General features: G+C 50.0%; 1 protein-coding gene across 1 annotated transcript in view; it reads right to left on the reverse strand.

Annotated features, from left to right (window-relative positions):
• Positions 1-19,250, reverse strand: part of ext1b (exostosin glycosyltransferase 1b) — a 125,666-nt gene that overhangs the window by 106,164 nt on the left and 252 nt on the right. The window contains exon 1 of the mRNA XM_080018978.1: positions 18,485-19,250. This exon is cut by the window's right edge and continues 252 nt beyond it. Coding sequence (XP_079875104.1) covers positions 18,485-19,250 — 766 coding nt within the window. The remainder of the gene's footprint in view (positions 1-18,484) is intronic.

The following is a 19,250-nucleotide window of genomic DNA, read 5'->3' on the forward strand; positions in this document are numbered from 1 at the left end:
AGCGCTCAGACAGCACAGCTCATCTCTGCCGTCCGGCCCACGCACTTGCTGACTTAAAGGAAAGCCGCGGAATCGTCTCGCCCCGAAACCTCATTCCTCGCCCCAAAACCGCTGGGAGTCAACCCCAGCGACTGGCACGGGAATCGTATAAATTGATCCGGCGCCGAGAGGAAAGCTTCAGCCGAGCCGCGATGCGGAGCGCGAGGGGTTACTTGTGAGCGCTGCAGTGGGCTGAAGCTGTTCTCGCAATAACGGATCAATTTAAACGATTCGGACGCCTTGGATGATCCGCGTGGGTCCCAATGACTACAAGATAAGGTTCAGGTTGATAAACACAAGAATTCTCCTTTCACTCAATCGTCGTTTCATTGTGTCCTAGAGCCACGCCGACTATATCAACAGATTAGTTCGTATGGAAGCCACGTTGACTCAGATTTTTGGACGTGAAAAACACCCCAACGTTCCCGGCAGATGATTTATTAACACCACGTGGATCTACCGGGGTGCCACCATCGCTTCCCGCCTTTCCCGCCAATTAGAACCGTCCTAGTGTCTCCAACCCCCCCACGACCAAGTTTGCTCCTTCTGATCAGTTTTGGAGTGAAATAGTATGAAGAATAGTATGAATAAAAAAACATTTGATAACCATCTCCCTCCTCAGTCTCAGTCTCATTTATCTTTTGAAATATGTTGACGACAGACTGGCTATGTACTGGCACTGCGGCGGTTGATTGACAGGGGAAGAGGGCGGCGCTGCAGGGCCAGTTGGGGGTTGATTTATTTTGAACTTGAAGGACATGCTCCTATAGCCCACCCCCGAAAAGCTGCAATCACAATAGGTCACAGTGGGTGGTTTTACTTTGGTTTTTTTTTGCTTGTTTTCCTCGGCATAGGCCGCAGAATTCACGGATCTAGCCAAACACTACCAAGAACACCTCAGCGACGACTCTACTCTCAAAATGTATGCAGGCATTGGTTTATATTCAAACCGGCGCCTCGCTCCAGTCCCTTTAAAAAAAAGAAAAAAAAAGACTGCAATCCCAAATAAACGACAGTGTGTTTATAGATAGAGAGCTATGCAGCTGGGAGAGAATACCCCGAGTCACCAGATAGCCTAGAAACCCCAGACTGGGCCCGGTGGCAAACAGAAGGACCCACTTCGGACACGCACGCACGCACGCACGCACGCACGCACACACGCACACACACACACTGTCCCTCCAAGGAAGCTGTGGAGAATGTGACCTTTCACCTCAATATAGAGCACATCAAACACACGCCGGGCCTTGACTTGGAACACAAAAATAACCCGCGCGACGAACGTACACAGGTGTAATTCATTCAAAAATGTCGTGGGACATTCAGCCTCGTGCTCCGATATGTAAGCTCTTTCAAAACGTCAAAACCGCCCATTAAAAATAAAGAAATAAATAAAGACGCATCCTCCCAAATTGGTAGAGCCTGTCCCTGGGCTCCACCCCACACATTGAAAACCATGACCGTGTTTCAGGCATCACAGCACCAGAGAACTCCGCCAATCCACCTTCCCTTTCCCACCGTATTATTTCGGTGGTTTGTCCCCCCCGCAAAAGACAAGTTGGATTGAGGCTGAAAAGCACAGCCACAGCAGGGAAACTCAGGGTCAATGACAAGGGAGGACGGAGATTGTTTTTAAATCCCTTGTGTGATCGTTATTTCCAATAATTCAGTTTTATTCACGGCTTTGGGACACTGCCATCCGGTTTTAATGTAGGAAAATGAATTGAAGTGGAATTGAAGAGGTGGTAATCCGTCCATTAATCCCGTTAAGAACATTTTTTAGAGGAAAGAAAGTCACCGGTTCGAGTGAGGGGAGCAAACCCGGAACGCTCCAGCTTCCAACGGACAACTCAAATGGACACACGACAACAGTTTTACGGGTGTCCACTCAAATGCGACCACGTAATGCAGCGCAGGTGCTCCCTTTGGGACTCTCAGCGCTTTAGCGACGACACGAGTGCAGCGTCGGGCGCGTCACCCCATCTCTAGTGGCTGGTGTTACTTATCTGGGCTCCCTGGACTTCCTTCTTCAAATAAATCTCTGACCCCCAGCACCTGGGCCCCCACGACGGGGCTGCCGCCAGCGCCGCCGCCCCCGCCGCCCCCGCCGCCCACGCCCTGACATGTGTGTGTTGTTAGTCAGCGATGCGGCACCTCCCGGGTAACTCCAACACATCTGGTGCCTCCAAATTGCAGCCCAGAAAATAAATAAATAAATAAAAATACATACACACGCACGCACGCACGCGCGCACACACACACACACACACACAGCTCCGCTACCCTCCAACGTTCTCCCTTCCCAGATAAATGGAGGTGGGTTTCGTGTGGATGGAAGACACAATAAGAGAGAGAGAGAGAGAGAGAGAGAGAGAGAGAGAGAGAGAGAGCGTGTCTGGCCGTGCGAGCTGCGAAGGCGAACAAACGGGCGGGCGGGGGTGTGAAAAAATAAATATATTTAAAAAAAAATAATAATAAATCCAGAGAGTTGTCGGATCTCGACTTTCTGGGGAAAAGAACACAGTCGGGTTCAGTCAAACGGGGCCTCCCACTCGCAGGGAGAGGACGGCGCCTGGCGAGCCGCGAAACAAAGCCCGCCGCCCCACCGCTCCTCCATTCCCCCTCTTCTCTACGCCCCTCCCCTCCCACCCGCTCGGATTCTACGCCCGAGGCTGACCCCGCTCTCCGCTGTTCCCAAACCCCGCTTCCCTCCCTCCCTCCCTCCCTCCCTCCCTCCCCGATGCCCCCGCGTCTTTGGGAAGGTGTGCCGTGGCCTGGCGACGGAGGGGTGGAGGAGAGGAGGAACAGAAAAAAAAGGAAAAAAAAATTAAAAAAAATCAAGCGGCGCGGCGCGAAGCTCTGACTCCAGACGGCGTGGCGGGGGCCACCTTGGACTCACTGCGGGGAAATGTAACTGCACTTTTCCAAGGGAAATGAGTCACCAAACGCCGAGGCAGACGGAGCCGTCCTCGTTCCTGCGGTGACGCATCATCCCCACGGCGGGTCAGACGCTCGGCGGGGTTCTTTCCGTAAGGCTTCTCCGTGTGGAAGCGGGGTGAGACAGATGTGTGAGACAGATGTGTGATGTAGACCTCTTTTAAATGGTAGGAAGCCGCGTGAGAAGGTGAGAGACAACAAAAAAAAAAAAAAAAAAAAAAAGGGGGAAAAAGACAGAGGGAGAGGTAATGATCTGACCTTCCAGATGGTCACCTTTTGTGCCGGGGACGCATAGAAATCGTCGTCATAAAAAAAGTCTTTCAGCCCTTCATCACACTGTCTGTGAATGAGCACAAATTCAATCAAACAAATGAAACTAACTCTAATATGTAATAATATACATTTGATTATTAAGATTATCGTTGGAAAAAAAATAACTGTTTCAAAAGCCTTTTTAGCCTGCTATCGATATAATTTTTCAGTACTTGCATAGTCCGACAAAAAACAACACTGATAAAAAGCTAAATTAAAAGTGAACAGAAAAGCGGTGAAATTATAATAACCAAATCAATAATCAAAGTTAAAATAATTTAACTTTTTGCAGCCGGATGTGACATAGCTGCCTATGGGCAGAAAAATGTGGCACTAGAAACTGAATTTGAAATCATTTATATTTGAATTTTAATTGCTCAACTTCAATCATCGCATTGAAAAACTAAATTTGAACGGCATCATTTGAAACGCAACTTCCAATAAACAAATTGTAATAAACTGGAAACTGAACGTAACATTATGAAATTGAACGTAACGTGGGAACCATGGGGGGTAGACTGACCGCCAGCTATGAGATTGTGAAGCGATGGTATATGCTCCTGTAGGAGACCCATGTCCGTATGACATCAACCTTGTTTGAAGAAAAACATTAAACGATCACATCATTACATATTTGCGATGTCGTGCCGATGCACCCGTGCGTCCCGAAAAAAAACACCACAAATAAATCCCAATGATTATATTCCTGCTTCTGCTTCCCACTGTCTTTCTGTCCATTCATCCACCCACTCTCTGGACATGACACCACCCACCCCCACCCCCCTGATTCTTGGCTCAGCTGTTGATCCGCCAAGTGCCATGGTCACCGCCAAACCAGGCTGGAGCTCTGTGAGCAGCCACCGTTGCCAGCCAACGTCCGGGCTTCAAGGCCCCAGAGAGAGAGAGAGAGAGAGATGAGGAAGATGAGTAAACACGGGGTTGAGGGGGTGAAGGGGGGCGGGGGGGAAAGGCGGTGTGTGTGTGTGTGTGTGTAGCGCCCAGAGGGTGAGGCGGTGGTGGTGGTGGGGGCCACGGCGGAAAGGAGGGTGTGGAGGGGTGTCAACAAGGCACTCTTCTGAAGGGAGAGCAAACCTGAGCACAATAGCACCCCTTTGGAGCGCCCGGGGGCAGCCCCAAATTTTAACACCCCGCGAGGGGAAGTCAAACCGGGCCGTAAAGCATGGTGTACCAGGGGGTGGAGGAGGGGGGTGGAGGCCTTCCAGTCCGATCGGCCGGCGATCTGCGCTCCAACAAAACTCCCTTTCTCCCCTCCAGGCCCCGGCCCCTTAAACATCCAACCATACGCACATTCCTCAGTGACATAATGCTTTTTTAAGCTATTGGCCTCTTCAAAGCACCCGCCGCCCCCTCCTTCACCAATTACTATTTAAATATGAAAGCCAGCGCAGGGGTAAGTGTTTGCTTTCGCTCTCACGCTGCCGTGAAGTGAAGCAGGGAAGGTCGGCTCCACTGGCTGACGTCAACGATGTGCCGCCCCATTGATGTGCCGCCGCTGAGGTGTTTGCCGAACAGCCTCTCGGGACCATAAAAAATAAATAAATAAATAAAAACCTGTCCCGCCGAGGGGCCGTAAACCCGGCCAAACACCCCCCCGCCAGCACAAAACCTCCGCTTCACCCTCCTCCTCCATCGGTGGTGCTACTGAAACACCCCAAGGCCTGGAGTTGACAGGAAACAGACATGGAGGGTCATTTAGTTTTGATCAAGACGCGCGCGCGTGCACACACACACACACACACACACACACACACACACACACACACACACACACACACACACACACACACACACACACACACACACACACACACACACACACACACACACACACACACACACACACCACCATCGACTCAGAGTGGCGTTGGTGCCAACGAGGCTGGTTAGACGAGCACTTCCAGAGCCGCAGCCTCTTTGGGAGGAGGGAAAGAAAAAAAACAAAAAAAAAAAAACACACACGCCGTCAGATTAGAGTCGGAGCGAGCGCTGGGTACGGAACATTGTTTAGCGTGTTAGTGACCCGCCGGGTTCACTCCAGGGGATCCCCCCCCCCGTCCCCGCCCCAGCTTGGGTTCTTAAAAGGCGTCTCAATCTAATTCCGCGCACATTACAGTCAACAGACGCCGTTGCCGGAGATGGAAAAGGAGCGCGCCGGGGCTGCGGGCAATGCTACGACGTTTGTGGCTGTAGCTGATGGAGATGGCGAAATCGCCGAGATCGCAAGAAACAGGGCGCTCGTTCCGTCTCGCTTGTCGTCTTCGCGCGTTGCCGCCACCAAATGCAAACGTCCCCATATTAAAATTGTACATTCTGTCGCGTGAATTAAAGATGATGAACCTCAATTTTCTCTTGATGGGAGATAACTTTGCATCGGATTCGCAAAACGACAAACCATATTCTCGCTCGTGGGATCTTGAATATTTTAACATTTCAGAATTTTATAATGCGATAAAAAAAAAAAAAAAAAAATCTTCCATATCCCGCAGCCGGAGCATCATTAGGAGACGGGTTTTGCAGCGCATGTAAAGATATCTGGATCTTGAGTTAGGAACATCCAAGCAGATCTTAATCGCAGTGAGGACTCAAAGCGCTTCACAAGCTTCACATTTGACACAGAAATCAAGGGCATCCCTCAGCCTTGAAGTAAAGCCCTGATGGCCCGGTTTCTTTTTGAGACTTAGGAATGCTAGGCATCAGAATCATTTTGATGGATCCGGAATACTCTCTCTCTCTCTCTCTCTCTCTCTCTCTCTCTCTCTCTCTCTCTCAGACCACCCTGTCCTGACTTTCATGGGGGGAGGGGGTAATTAGGCTGAGCTGGCTTGACGTGCCGCTGCAGGTTTACCCCCAGAAAGGTTGTTAGGCCCGGTGGCGAGTATCTTTTGACGGGGGGCCCAAACATCAACAGCAGAGTCTTACAAAGAATCTGACAATGTATCGTCTTGTCTCGCTCGGCCTGCCGAGACACAACAAAATAAATGAAAATACATTGAATTCAAATAAATGACATTAAATAAATAACACGTTGCTGCACTCTGAGCACATTTCGACAACAACAAAATAAATAAAAATAGAAAAGAAAAAAAATCAATGTTTTCACTCTTCAAAAAATGAGTATTCCTAAATGGCTGCGCTGGATCAGCAGATCCATCTGCGTGTACAAAAAAAAGTCAAAAGATTCCGAGGACTTTGAACGCACCACGAAAAGAGACGCTGTGAACCGCCCGCTCCCTTCAGCGTCGTGGGAGCGACATGTGATGAGACGATATGTTGCTATGGTGATGTACAAAGAATAAGATATATTAAACTAAATTATCTCGTGTCTGTTATTATGTATGACAGTTTATACAAGTGAGAACCTTGAGCCACAACTCCGGCGCAATCACCGGACCAGCCGCGCCTCGCAAGACCACCACGTACAAATCCTGCATCCGCTTCCTCGCTACAACCACCAAACAGCCTCCATGCAATAATAAATCGTTTTTTTTTTTTATATCAAAAGAAAAAAACAAAAAAAAAAAAAAAAAAGAAAAAACCCCAATGCTCAGGTCCGGCGAGGGGTCAACTCATGCACCGGGGGAAGCCCCCCGCTGCCGCCTTGTTAACACCATCATTGATTTTCATTTTGAGGGGAGACCCCCTCGGTTGATCAATCCCTCCACCAGACAGCCAGCGTGGCCCGTGGCAACCAGCCCGTCGCTCCGCCAGACACTGATAGATAAAGGATTCTCGGGTAGGAAGTTCCACCTCCTCCATCTTACTGAGCCTCGCCAACCTCCTCTTTCAGCCCCCTCCACCCGTCACACAGGGGCAGGGGGACGGTTTATCCCACCCCCCAAGTTGGTCAGCGAGCCGGACCCAGTCACAGTGGGGTCATGACCCCAGTCAGCATGTACACATAAAGTTGTATACACATGAGCAAGCAAGCGCACACACACACACACACACACACACACACACACACACACAGACACACCGACACACCGACACACCGACACACACACACACCAAGCCAAACAAACTTGACATCCAATCACAATTCGGCAAACAAAGCCAATATTGCAGTGTGAACAGTGCAAGCCGTGGTCAGCAGGTCGGCTCGTCCTTGTACAAAGTCCATTTGCACTGGATATAGCCGGCATTAGCTGGAAGGACGTTGTTATGGGGCGTCCAAAGAAAACAGAGGGAGTGTGGGAAAGCCGCACATGAAAACGCAGCGAGGTTTGCTTGAAACGGTCGAGCTAATCCGGCGATACGGTGACAATGCCGGTTCCCATATTGCACGACCGACCTTTGAACCGGTATCGGAGGCTACGAGCTCGGACCGTAATCAATTATCTCCATTTCGTGCCGCCTGTGTTTTGGGCTTTTCCAACGCACGCGATAGAAACGTGCCAAACCAAACAACCCCGGTGAATAATCGCAATCTGATTGGGAAATTAAACAAGCAGCCCTCTCCGCGAGGCCGGACGGTGGTATCGGAGCTCGTCAGGCTTTGTGATTAAAGACGCCCTTTTCCTGCCAACGAGGAAGGAACCGGTACAAAAAAGAAAAATTATACAAATAGAAAAACACCCGTAATTAAGAATTGTTGACGTTTGTCACGCAGCGGTGACACCCTGACTAAACACCAAAACGAGGTAGAAGTCGCTTCAACGACTCAACTGAGATGAGGCAAATGAGATGATTAGTCCAGAGAGGGGGAGAGAGAGAGGGATTCGGGGCGGCGGAGGGTTCAGGAAAAGTGGATAAGGGGGAATCAAGGGAAGAGAAATAAATAAATAAATAAATAAATAAAACGGTAATTTTGTTTAGTTTCTCGTCTTAAAATCTCCCCCTCCGAGCATATACCGGAAACGGGATATCAAAGCCTCCTAATTAAGCCGCGGCACATTCCGCCTCGTTATCCGCGGCACCGTGAGCGTTCTCCATCGCAGGCCAGCTCTGTGGCTCGCGGAGCCGGGGCCACCATGAAATATTCATGGTTTATTAATCTGACAAGAGTCAAAACAAACAACCCAAAAAAAAAAAAAAAAAAAAAACAGGAAACATGACCCCCACCCCCACCCCCACCCCCACACACACCCTCGAAAATGACGCTGGCACTGACATTCAGGTGGTGAGCGGGAATTCCACTTTCCACACAGTTTAACCGGAGAGAGAGTTATAAGGGGGAGATTTGGATTGCTTTTTTTTTTATCCCCTTCCTCCTCATCCTCATCCTCCTCTCCTCTCCTCTCCTCTCCTCTCCTCTCCTCTCCTCTCCTCGCTTTGGCCAGATCCGCCTCCACCCTCTCGTTCCCCGGCGACGAAATGCCATCCCCGCGCGTCACCGTAAAAAAGGGGGAAATGGAAAAGCGAGGTGCGGAGGAGGAGGCATCGGCAGCCAAATCACATCACTGTTTCCACGTTGTGATGGAGCGGGGTGAGGGGGCGGGGCGCTCCTCCTCCTTCCTCTTTTCACTTTCTCACAACCCCTCGTGCTCCTGAGGGGAAATTCCTGAGGGGAAAAGTGAGACGATTCCCGCCGATGACCACGGAGGGGGCGAAGGGAAAGGCTGCGGCGCCGGGTGACGCTTCTAATGTGGGGAAAATTAAAAAAAAAAAAAAAAAAGTAAAAACACACCTCGCGTCCTTCCTTTGGCTCAACGCGCTCGGTTCAATTCAGCCGAACACACACATTATCTGTCAACTTTTCACAGACACTTCTCTCACACCTCATTTTTTTTTTGTGGTGGAAAAAAAGGGAACTGGAGAGAGAGAGAGACACATTGGATCTCTCTCTCTCTCTCTCTCTCTCTCTCTCTCTCTCTCTCTCTCTCTCTCTCTCTCTCTCTCTCTCTCTCTCTCTCTCTCTCTCTCTCTCTCTCTCTCTCTCTCTCTCTCTCCTCTCTCTCCTCCTCTCTCTCTCTCTCTCTCTCTCTCTCTCTCTCTCTCTCTCTCCCGCTGATGAAGCATGCGGTGTCGCACAGGAGACACGCCCCTGATGATCCTGAACAACAGGGCTGCGGAGCCGAGCGTCGCCTTTAAAATCAGGGCGGATGAATTCGACTACGTGGTGTTTGTCAACTCTGACGACACCAAGTGCTTTGGGTGTGGTGGGGAGGGGACACCAGGTCAGGTCATTGCCCAGGAAAGAACTCAGACAGCAAGACAGGCGAGGGGCGAAAGGATGGACAGGCGAATGAGGGAGCACAGGAGGGAACAGGTGAGGGTCAAGAAGGGGAAAAATAGGTGAAGGTGGGGGCGGGAGGAGGAGACAGGTGAGGGTCAGAAAAGGGGAAAACGGGGTGAACGGGGGAGCACAGGAGGAGACAGGTGGAGGTCAGAAAGAAAAAGGGAAGAAACAGGTGAAGGTGGGGGCACAGGAGGAGACAGGTGAGGGGCGGAAAAAGGAAAAACAGGTGAACAAGGGAGCACAGGAGGGGGGCAGGTGAGGGGCAGGAAAAAAAGGGGGAAAAACAGGTGAATGTGGAGCCACAGGAGGGGACGGGTGAAGGTCAAACGCAGTCAGGTGAGCATGGAGACACGGGGGGAGACAGGTGGGGGTCTGGAAGGCAGGCAGGTAAAGGCGGTGAGGACAGGAGGAGAAGGGTGAGGGTCCAGAAGATAGGCAGGTGAGTGTGAGGTGCTAAGCCACAAGAGCACCACCAGCGGGGGGGTGGCTCTTCTCTTTTCTACGAGCTTTGCCCCACCATCCTTTGAGGTGGAGGAGGTGGTGGAGGGCAGACTTATGGTGGTGAGGGCAACATTTGAACACTATAAATTTGTTTTTATAGACGTGTACGCTCCCACCACAGGACCGCACAGAGTTACTTTTCCCCAGGTTTCAAGTAGTGTTTTAGGCAAAGTTCACACGGAGGAGTTTTTGTTTTTTAGGAGGAGATTTGAACTGCACCGAGAACGATCCTTTAGACAGGAACCACTGTGAGCCCCACAGAGCATCACACAACGCAATGAGGCAGCTCTCAAACGAGAACGAGTTGACAGACGCACGGCGGAGAACCAACAAGGATAGAAGGCAGTACCCTGGGTGCGCTGCAGAGGCACTTTATGATCTTTGGCGAAACTGGACCGGTTTTACTGTTTTAAGCACCATTTTAACATTTTTAAGGAATGTAAAATGATGCCTGTTGGTTTGACTGATCACTCTTTGGTTGTTTGCCGTTTATCACCAATGTAAAGCCTAAAAGTGCGTACTGGCATTTTAACACCACTGACTGTGCTGGGACTCTGGGAAGGAGGAGATAAGGCAGCTCTGTCAACACTCTCAATGTCACACGGGACATCACCAGATCTATGAAGGATCTGGAGACTGACATTGTGGAGTTACAGAGTGTAGTGGAATCCACTGGAAATCGAGATCATAGAGTTACAGAGTGTAGTGGAATCCACTGGAAATCGAGATCATATTAAGGATCTCAAGTCTAAAAGAGCTGCTCTCACAGACCTACTAGGCACCAAGGCTCAGGGGGCGCTGGTCCGGTCTCGCTTCCAGAGCGCCGCGCTGACGGACGCACCATCTAAGTTATTTTTCAGCCCGGAGAAGAGGAACGGGCAGAGCAGGTTCATTCACGCCCTGAGATCCGACGCAGGACAAGAGCTCAAGAGGCCGGAAGAGATCCGGAGACGAGCCGTGAGCTTTTACACACAACTGTACGAAAGTGAGTACGAGGAACAAAAATAACTGTTTTACTCCTTTTGTGGGAATCTGCCCAGGGTCCCAGAAGACACCAGTGCAGGGCTGGGGGAACCTCTGACCCTGCAGGATCTTGCTGCGGCCCTGCAGAGCATGAAGGGAGGTAAGGTCCCCGGCATCGACGGGATTCCTGCGGAATTTTATGAAGAGTTCTGGGAGGAGTTACGGGAGGATCTTTTAATGTTTTTTAATGAAGGTTTTAAAGACAAACTATTGCCAGTCAGCTGCAGGAGCGCAGTAATCACTCCCCTACCAAAGAAAGGAGACTTGCGGGAGATCAAGAACTGCCGTCCTGTGTCCCTTCTGTGCATGGACTATAAGATCCTATCGAGGGCGCTGGCCAACAGGCTGAGGGAGGTGATGCACCTGGTAGTCCATCAGGACCAAAGGTACTGTGTGCCTGGTAGGTCTATTCCGGATAATGTGTCCTTAATTTGGGATATTTTGGACATCTCTAGTTCTTTGGGCGTTGAAACTGGGCTCATTTCTTTAGACCAGGAAAAGGCTTTTGACCGGGTTGAGCACCTTTACTTCTGGAAAAACTCTGGAGGCTTTCGGCCTCAGCCCAGGTCTGATAGCTATGGTCCAGGTTTTGTACCAGGACATTGAGAGCGTACTGAAGATCAATGGAGGACTGAGCGGCCCTTTTAGAGTGTGTAGGGGGGTGAGACAGGGCTGCTCCCTCTCAGGGATGCTGTACTCTCTGGCATCTAACCATTGCTGTGTAAATTAAAGACAAACATTGAGGGTGTGTTTTTAAACGGTCTTAAAAGAAGCCACATTTTATCAGCCTACGCAGACGACGTCATTGTTTTAATAAAAAAGCAGGATGAAATCAACAAACTGGAGGGGATCATTAAGGATTTTGGGCTGATATCAGCAGCAAGAGTCAACTGGGACAAAAGTGAAGCATTGGCTGTGGGCGGATGGAGGGGGGGGACTTCTAAAACTACCAGGAGGCTTACAGTGGAGAAGAGATGGTTTTAAGTATTTAGGAGAGTTTTTAGGGAATGAAAGTATGATGGGGAAGAATTGGGAAGGGCTTTTATGAAAAATACAGGGCAAACTAAAGAAACGGAGGTGGGCACTGCAGCAGCTGTCCTACAGGGGCAGAACGCTGATCATCAACAACCTGGTGGCCTCAGAGCTGTGGCACAGAGTGGCCTGTGTCCAACCACCAGACTTATTAATAAGGAAAGTATAGGCTGAGTTCATGGACTTTTTTTGGGGAGGGAACGTCCACCAGATTAGGAACAAAAACCTTTTTTTGCCAAAAGAGGAACGGGGGCACGGTGTGGTGGACATTAAAAGCAGAGTGGCGACTTTTAGATTACAGTTTTTACAAACGTTTTTAACAGGATACTTTAATGTTTTGAAGGACGTGGCGGGCTTGATCTTAAAAAGGACTGGGAAGATGGGGCTTGACAGCTCGTTGTTTTTAATGGACACAAGTCTTTAAAAGACATCGGGCTAACCCCGCTTTCATCATGAACTTTTTAAAGCCTGGAGTGTTTTCAAAAAAAGAAAAGGGAAGCCGCAGATTCCCTCCACTAGCTCCTGGAGGAACCGGTAATCGGAGGATCCAGGCTGGACGTGCAGGATGAGGCCACTCCAGGACTGAGGAGTACCCTGAGGGAGGCGGGGGTCCTGACCCTGAGGCAGGTGGGGGGCGGTGGCAGGGAGCGACGTGCAGGACGGCGAGGTCATGGCAGAGCGGCTGGGGGTGAGGTCCACCAGGATCATACACCTGGTGCTCAAGAGGTGGAGAAAGAGACTTACAGAGGAGGAACTGGCCCTGCTCAAGGAGTACGGGGAAGGGGCGGAGGATCCGAACCCGGAGGATCCCTTCCCGGAGATGACCCTGACTCCCAACCTGGAGGGGTCCTCTGGGAAGCTAGTGCACAAGGCACTTTGGACAAAACTGGACTTGCACACAGGCAGTGGGAAAGCTTTTTATAAAGAGTGTGTAGTGGTTTTAAACAGGAAAGGACAGGAAAGGCGGCAAGACACTGGAGGGGACGGCTCCAGGTGGCGGGACAGGAGGCGCCGTGGTGGAGGAGCTTTTACAAAGCACCCTCCAATGAAAGGACGGGGGACCTCCAATAGAGAGTCCTACATGGAGCCATAGCAGTCAATTGTTTTGTTTCTGTTTTTAATCCCATGGTCAAAAATGAATGTCCGTTTTGTAAACTGCCAGAGTCGATTTTTCCACTGTTTTCCAGAGTACGACAGACTTTTAGAGCTTTTTAGTGTTTTAACCCCTTTAAAGAAGAGTGGTCCAAAAATGCTTTTATTGGCGGGGTTAAATATTACAGAACCAACGCAGAGAAATGGCGACTGTTGAACTTTTTTATAGGGGAAGCAAAGATGGCGATCTACATCACGAGAAGAGGCAAACTGGAAAGGAAAGGATTTTTGGAAAAGTGTTTGTGGCGTTGGTCAGGGCCCGAGTCTTAATTGATTTTAACTTTCACAAACTGATGAAGAGTCTGGATGTTTTCATCAAGCTTTGGTGTTTTAATGACGTCATCTGTTCGCTGGTGGGGGACGCTGGTGTGCTTCCAGTCTGTTTTTAACGTTTAGGTTTTGTTTTTTTTATTGAGCAGATTGTTGTTTTTTATGTCTTCGACTGTGAACTGGAGAAAATGTTGAAATAAATCTCTCTCTCTCTCTCTCGCTCTCCCTCTCTCAAAGTCAATATGGACAATGAAGCCAGTTAAATATTCAATCATTGGGTGTAAAGGGGCGTACACGGTTCCTTTCACCCCGTTTTCTACTTACTTCCAAGTTGTTTTGGATTTAAACACATGTATTTTTTTTTTTCCCCAGCACTGACGACACTGTGCTATTGTCAGACGATCGAGTCTTGATTTGGAAAGGAAAACACTTTTCATCTCAATCAGTAACTTTGAGTCCAGTCGCATTTTTCCATTATAAATAATGTTGGGTTTTTTGTAGTGGAATAAATATAAACAGAACATTCCATGGATAAAAGAAATCCTTGGGAGCCGTAAGAGCCAAACTTTTCAACACGGCTGCAAGTGCGTCTCCCTCCGCCCTCTGCGTCCGCTCTGGATGTTCTTCTCGAATCGGACTTTTTTTTCCCCTGATTCAATTCATCATATCACAGCATCCTGTTGCGTTCAACATTATTATGTTATCTTCGATATCACAATCCAAATCATACCCAGTACGTTAACTACTCTTATGGAGCGCCTGCCGGTGCGTAGCGCCACTTCTCACAAGCTGCCGGTCTCTGTTCCGCCCTCTCAAGTGGCCGAATCAAGTGGACATATTGAAAAATAGATAATTTCATTCAATCGTAGCACACTTTTTATTTTAATTATTAGAACGCACAAGCGGCTCCTGCGGCTCGCAGCAATGGTCAAAAAAAAAAACGAAATGAGAAGTCGAGTGGACGAACGCTGATTCGGCTTCCAGGAAAGGGAAACAAACTGAACGCTTCCAGTCCTGGGTGAAGAAACGGTCGGTTTGTCTGGACGTGTCGCGGCGTGACGGCGCTGACCCGCCTAACTTGTATTGTCAACGCTTAAATAGATTCCCCCCCCCCCCCCCCCCCCCCACCCTCCTCTCCCCGGAGCATTGTCCCGAGCCCCGGGGACGGATCGGTTTGACGTATTGAGTACTGAGCGAGTCCAGTTGGAAGCAATTGCAACTCAGGAAAATCAATTTAGCCAATTGAGCGAAGGCAGCTCTCCGGGAGCTCGGCACACGTCTGGACCTGCACGTAAAGGGTGTGTGACCTTTCCCCAACTCGCCGTAATTCCGCCTTCTCTTCTCGGCGCCGCCCGGCCCGGTGTGCTGTCCTGCACACCCGACCCGGAAACCATCGGATGTTGCCCTTAAAATCTCGCCAAGTCAAGCAACCAGAGCAGGAGGCTGTATTTGGGTTGTCGCCCACCTCGGCAGCGTCATTTTCACGCCCAGGGCTGTTTAACTCCTCCGCGCCGAGATGCCTGGAGTCTTGAAGCAACAACGAGTGCGCCCGGGCAATATCTCCTTGTAATATCAACATTGTGAGAGTACTGAGATGTAATAGTGACTAGACAAGGTCTGCGATTTTGGTAATCGTAATATTGGGATATTGATATAGTTAGATATAGTTATACAGTAATTAGTCTTTAAGGCTTTCTACCTGTTCTAATCAACGCCTCCACCTGCAGTCCAATATCCACACGACTGATGGTTGGTCCTCTGGTGAAAGCGCCAATACTCCGTGACTATTGGAGCTTTCGACGATTGGACGACACTCTGGCTGTGGGTCGTCAAACCATCGATATTAAGGTAATGGTAAAATGATTTGATTTGGTCAGTGGTCCAGCCCTAGAGCCTCGCCGCTTCAATCAGACGAGACGTTTATTTATTGCAGACGGTGGAGCGGGTGTGACGGGGGCGCATGTCCTGTCACATCTAACCCCCGCCCCGTGTTTCAACAGTGAGAGCGATGAAAAGCATCCAGGTATGTACAGAGTTCAGTAAGTCAGCCTGCCTTGGCAGCTTTCCCTTTTCCCGAGCCCTAAACAGCTGCTCCAACACGTGGGAAACATTCCTCAAGTCACCTTCTCGTCTTCTTCGCTCCTCTACCGTTTCCTCTGCTATCCTTTGTGCGAACAGGCTACTAGAACCAACGCTGACTGGCTGGCTGGCAAATGACCTTAAAAAAAACGCCACGTCAGCGTTTTCCAAAAAGTGTAGGCCGGTACCCAAAGGTGTTTCAATTTGATTAAAACAAATTGCGTCCATTTGATTAAATCAAGCGGGTCCCTTCGTCGAGTTGGATAAGCCCCGGGTTCATGTTTATTGGCCAAATGCTCTTTTTCCACTGAATAGAATAATGGCTGGAAAGTGGTTTAAGTCACTAATCACAGGCTCGGTTTTTCGGGGAGGTAAACCACCGGAGAGTGAGGAGAGACGACTTTAGTGTTTGCGAGAGAACGGTAGAATCAGCTCCCGAGAGACACAGATTAAATTTTTTTTTTAAAACACAGCCCATAATAAACCCACGGCTCCAACTGTAGCGCACGCGGTGTAAAGACGAATCTGGATTGATTGACTCTTTGGGGCCAAAGGGGGAAATCGGACGCGGCATCGACGCCGGAAAGGAGATCATCAAGCGGCCGCCAATATCGATCTGAAGAACAGACTGCAGGCGGGTGGGGAAGGAGCGCCAAAGACCTAATTTTTCCCCAAAAAACGCTTACATCATCCACGGCGAAGTGGCGCGGCGATGCCCTCGGTGGAATCCTCCGCAAAAAAAAAAAAAAGCCGGGAGCCCGTGACAGACGGGAGACGGGTGAGAAATGGAGCTTTGAGCGGAGCGGGACGGAGCCGGACAGCAGATAATGGATGACAAATATCTCCGGGGTGACACCAAGAGTCGGGGGGGGGGGGGAGAGAGAGAGAGAGAGAGAGAGAGAGAGAGAGAGAGAGAGAGAGAGAGAGAGAGAGAGAGAGAGAGAGAGAGAGAGAGAGAGAGAGAGAGAGAGAGAGAGAGAGAGAGAGAGAATGACAAATGGGAAAGCAAGAGCATGCTTGTGGAGGGGTTTTGTTGGAGCAAGGGGCTCGTTTTTTGCATTATCGGCGTGTCAGCGGCGGAGAATTCATTCCAAGAAGGGTCACTCTGCTCTTTAGATTCTCTCTATGCTCGCACACACACACACACACACACACACACACACACACACACAGACACACACACACACACCTCTCTGTCGTGTCTGATTGATTAGATGGAGATAAGGGGTAGGTTAGCTTTCCATGCTGCACCACTTCTCTACCTTGGGTTTGAACCTTTGCACTCGAGTCGCTCTGTGCATACAGGAAAAAAAAAAACACACTCTTGAACACACACACACACACACACACACACACACACACACACACACACACACACACACACAGAGTTTGCTATTACATGCCCATGTTTACCCGGGAGTTAAATCCGAAAGTCAATAAATGCAAATCAAAGCAGCGGCACTTGGCGACAGGTGAACCTGGCAGTGAACCTGAGGACAACGCCCCCTCCCTCCGCCAGCGTCACTGACAGTAATCAGGCTAATTACACCAGAACAACTAACAACACCAAATATAACGGTTGACTCACACCGCGCCGATTAATCAACACCGAGACGAGGCGGGAGACTTTCCGAAATCGAGGGATCCACCAACCGTCCCAGCGGCGCAGGGAATACGGGGTGGATATTTTGGGGGGTGATAATGAAGACTTTGCCGGGGATGTGTGTGTTTTCACCTAAACGGCTTCATAATTCAACCCAAGCGCATCGCAGACATCCAAGTGATTACATTACGGCTTGAATTAGTGTTTACAAGTCATTACAAGCCCGGTAATAACACAGCTCTTACACCGTTATTACAACTGCCGGAGTTTACTTTCATTTAATTTGCACTATATAAGTATAGGGGGCAAATCAAACATGCCCGTACACATCCAGGCGGTGCGCTGCGCAGTTTGGGGTTGAATTCCTCCGTGAGGCTGTGGAGGTGGGGGTTGGTGTCAGGGTGAGTTAGGCGGAGGTAGTGGGTTGGCCGCACGGTTCACAGGGAGGGGATCGCAGCCCGTCCGGGGGTCCCTGGGAGACGGCCGCCCGTGGGTCCGCGCGGCCTCGGCGTGGCTCCACTAACACGCGGACGCGGACACGCACTTGGACACGCGCACGGATTGACCGGGGCCGGAAGCTCGAAGTCGTTTTTTTGGGGGGGGAGGAAGCGGCGGAAGTTGAAACTGTGATCGGTTTACGACGGCCTGGACCAGGGGTTCCCAAACTGCGGTCCGCGGCCCCCTCCATGGGGGTCGAGGAAATTTCAAGATTCAAGATTTTTTATTTGTCACATACATATACATACTTCCATACATATATGCAGTGAAATGTAATGCAACGCACCCGGTGATAGCACACAATAAGTCCTAGGAAAAAGTACAAAAATAAAATAAAAATAAAAAGTAGAAAATTCCTTTCTAATAGACCGACTAACTGACTCCTAAAACGTAATACAGTAAGTGGAATACTTATAGAATAAGATAAAAAATATATAGAATAAAATACAATAAAAAATAAATCGAAATAAAATGGAATAGGTTGAGGTAATATGCCTATGTATATACAGATATGTGCATTTAAAGTGATTAAATTGCAGGGGGTCCGCGGCCAACTTGTCATTTTATACACATTTTGTTTTCTTCCGCCGTTTATATGATTAAAGGTTTAACGGTTGTTGTTTTGTGTGAGGCGACTTTCATCCGTTTAAGTGGAATTTCTATTCTGTTTCTAGTTGGCAGTTTATTATCGGCAGGTGTAGTTTCCAACTTTTTGATGTCGGTCCTCAGCCAGACATTTAACTTGCAAAGCAGTTGGGGGGGTTATCACGGTGAGGCTTGGGACCCCTTCAGCGCAATTAGAAAAAAAATAATAATAATAATAGTTTATTTCAACTTACTTGTCGTACTCCGTGTTGTCCCTGTCGCACCGGGCGTCCTTGTGCTTCTGCCAGTCCTTGCCGTGCTTGCAGGTGGTCAGCAGCACCACGTCCTCGGCGTTGTGGACGTGGTGCAGGGCGTTCCGGGTGTCCGAGCCGATGCCGGTGAGGTACCGCTTCCCCTTGAACACCAGCATGTACTTCCTATACGGCGGGATGGAGTTGTACTTGAGGAAGCCGCGCTCCCCGCCGCTCCGCGGGTGCTCCTTGGAGAACAGCGGGATGGACACGTCGAAGCCCCGTCTGAAGTTCTCGGTCCCGATGCTGGCCTTGGCCAACATGGCCTGGCCCACGTCGAACCCCAGGTCCTCCGTGTAGTCCGGCCACGTCCCGGAGTACAAGTTGAAGACCAGGTGGTTCCTGCCGTCGTTCCAGAGCGGCAAGTTCTGCACCTTGGTCCGCAGGTTGTGCACGTACTGCGGGGACAGCTGGTCCCGGTCCAGGGTGTCCAGGCTCAGCACGAACAGACAGGCCTGGCCCGGGTCCGAGGTGTAGAACCGGGACGCCTCGATGGCGGACAGGATGTTCTGGTAGCTCTCCGAGATCTTCTCCCCCTTCTGCTGTGGGTACACGTAAACTTTGAAGCCGTTCTTCTCGCACCGGGAGAAGTCGAAGCAGGAGTCCATGCGGCACCGCTTCCCCTTGTACACGCCGGCGTTGACCTCCCGCTTGTGCCGCGGCGACACGTGGAGGTTGTAGCCCTCGGTGTCCGCCTGGTCCCACGGCA

The sequence above is a fragment of the Zeus faber genome, assembly GCF_960531495.2.
Source record: "Zeus faber genome assembly, chromosome: 1".
Classification (NCBI taxonomy): Eukaryota; Metazoa; Chordata; class Actinopteri; order Zeiformes; family Zeidae; genus Zeus; species Zeus faber.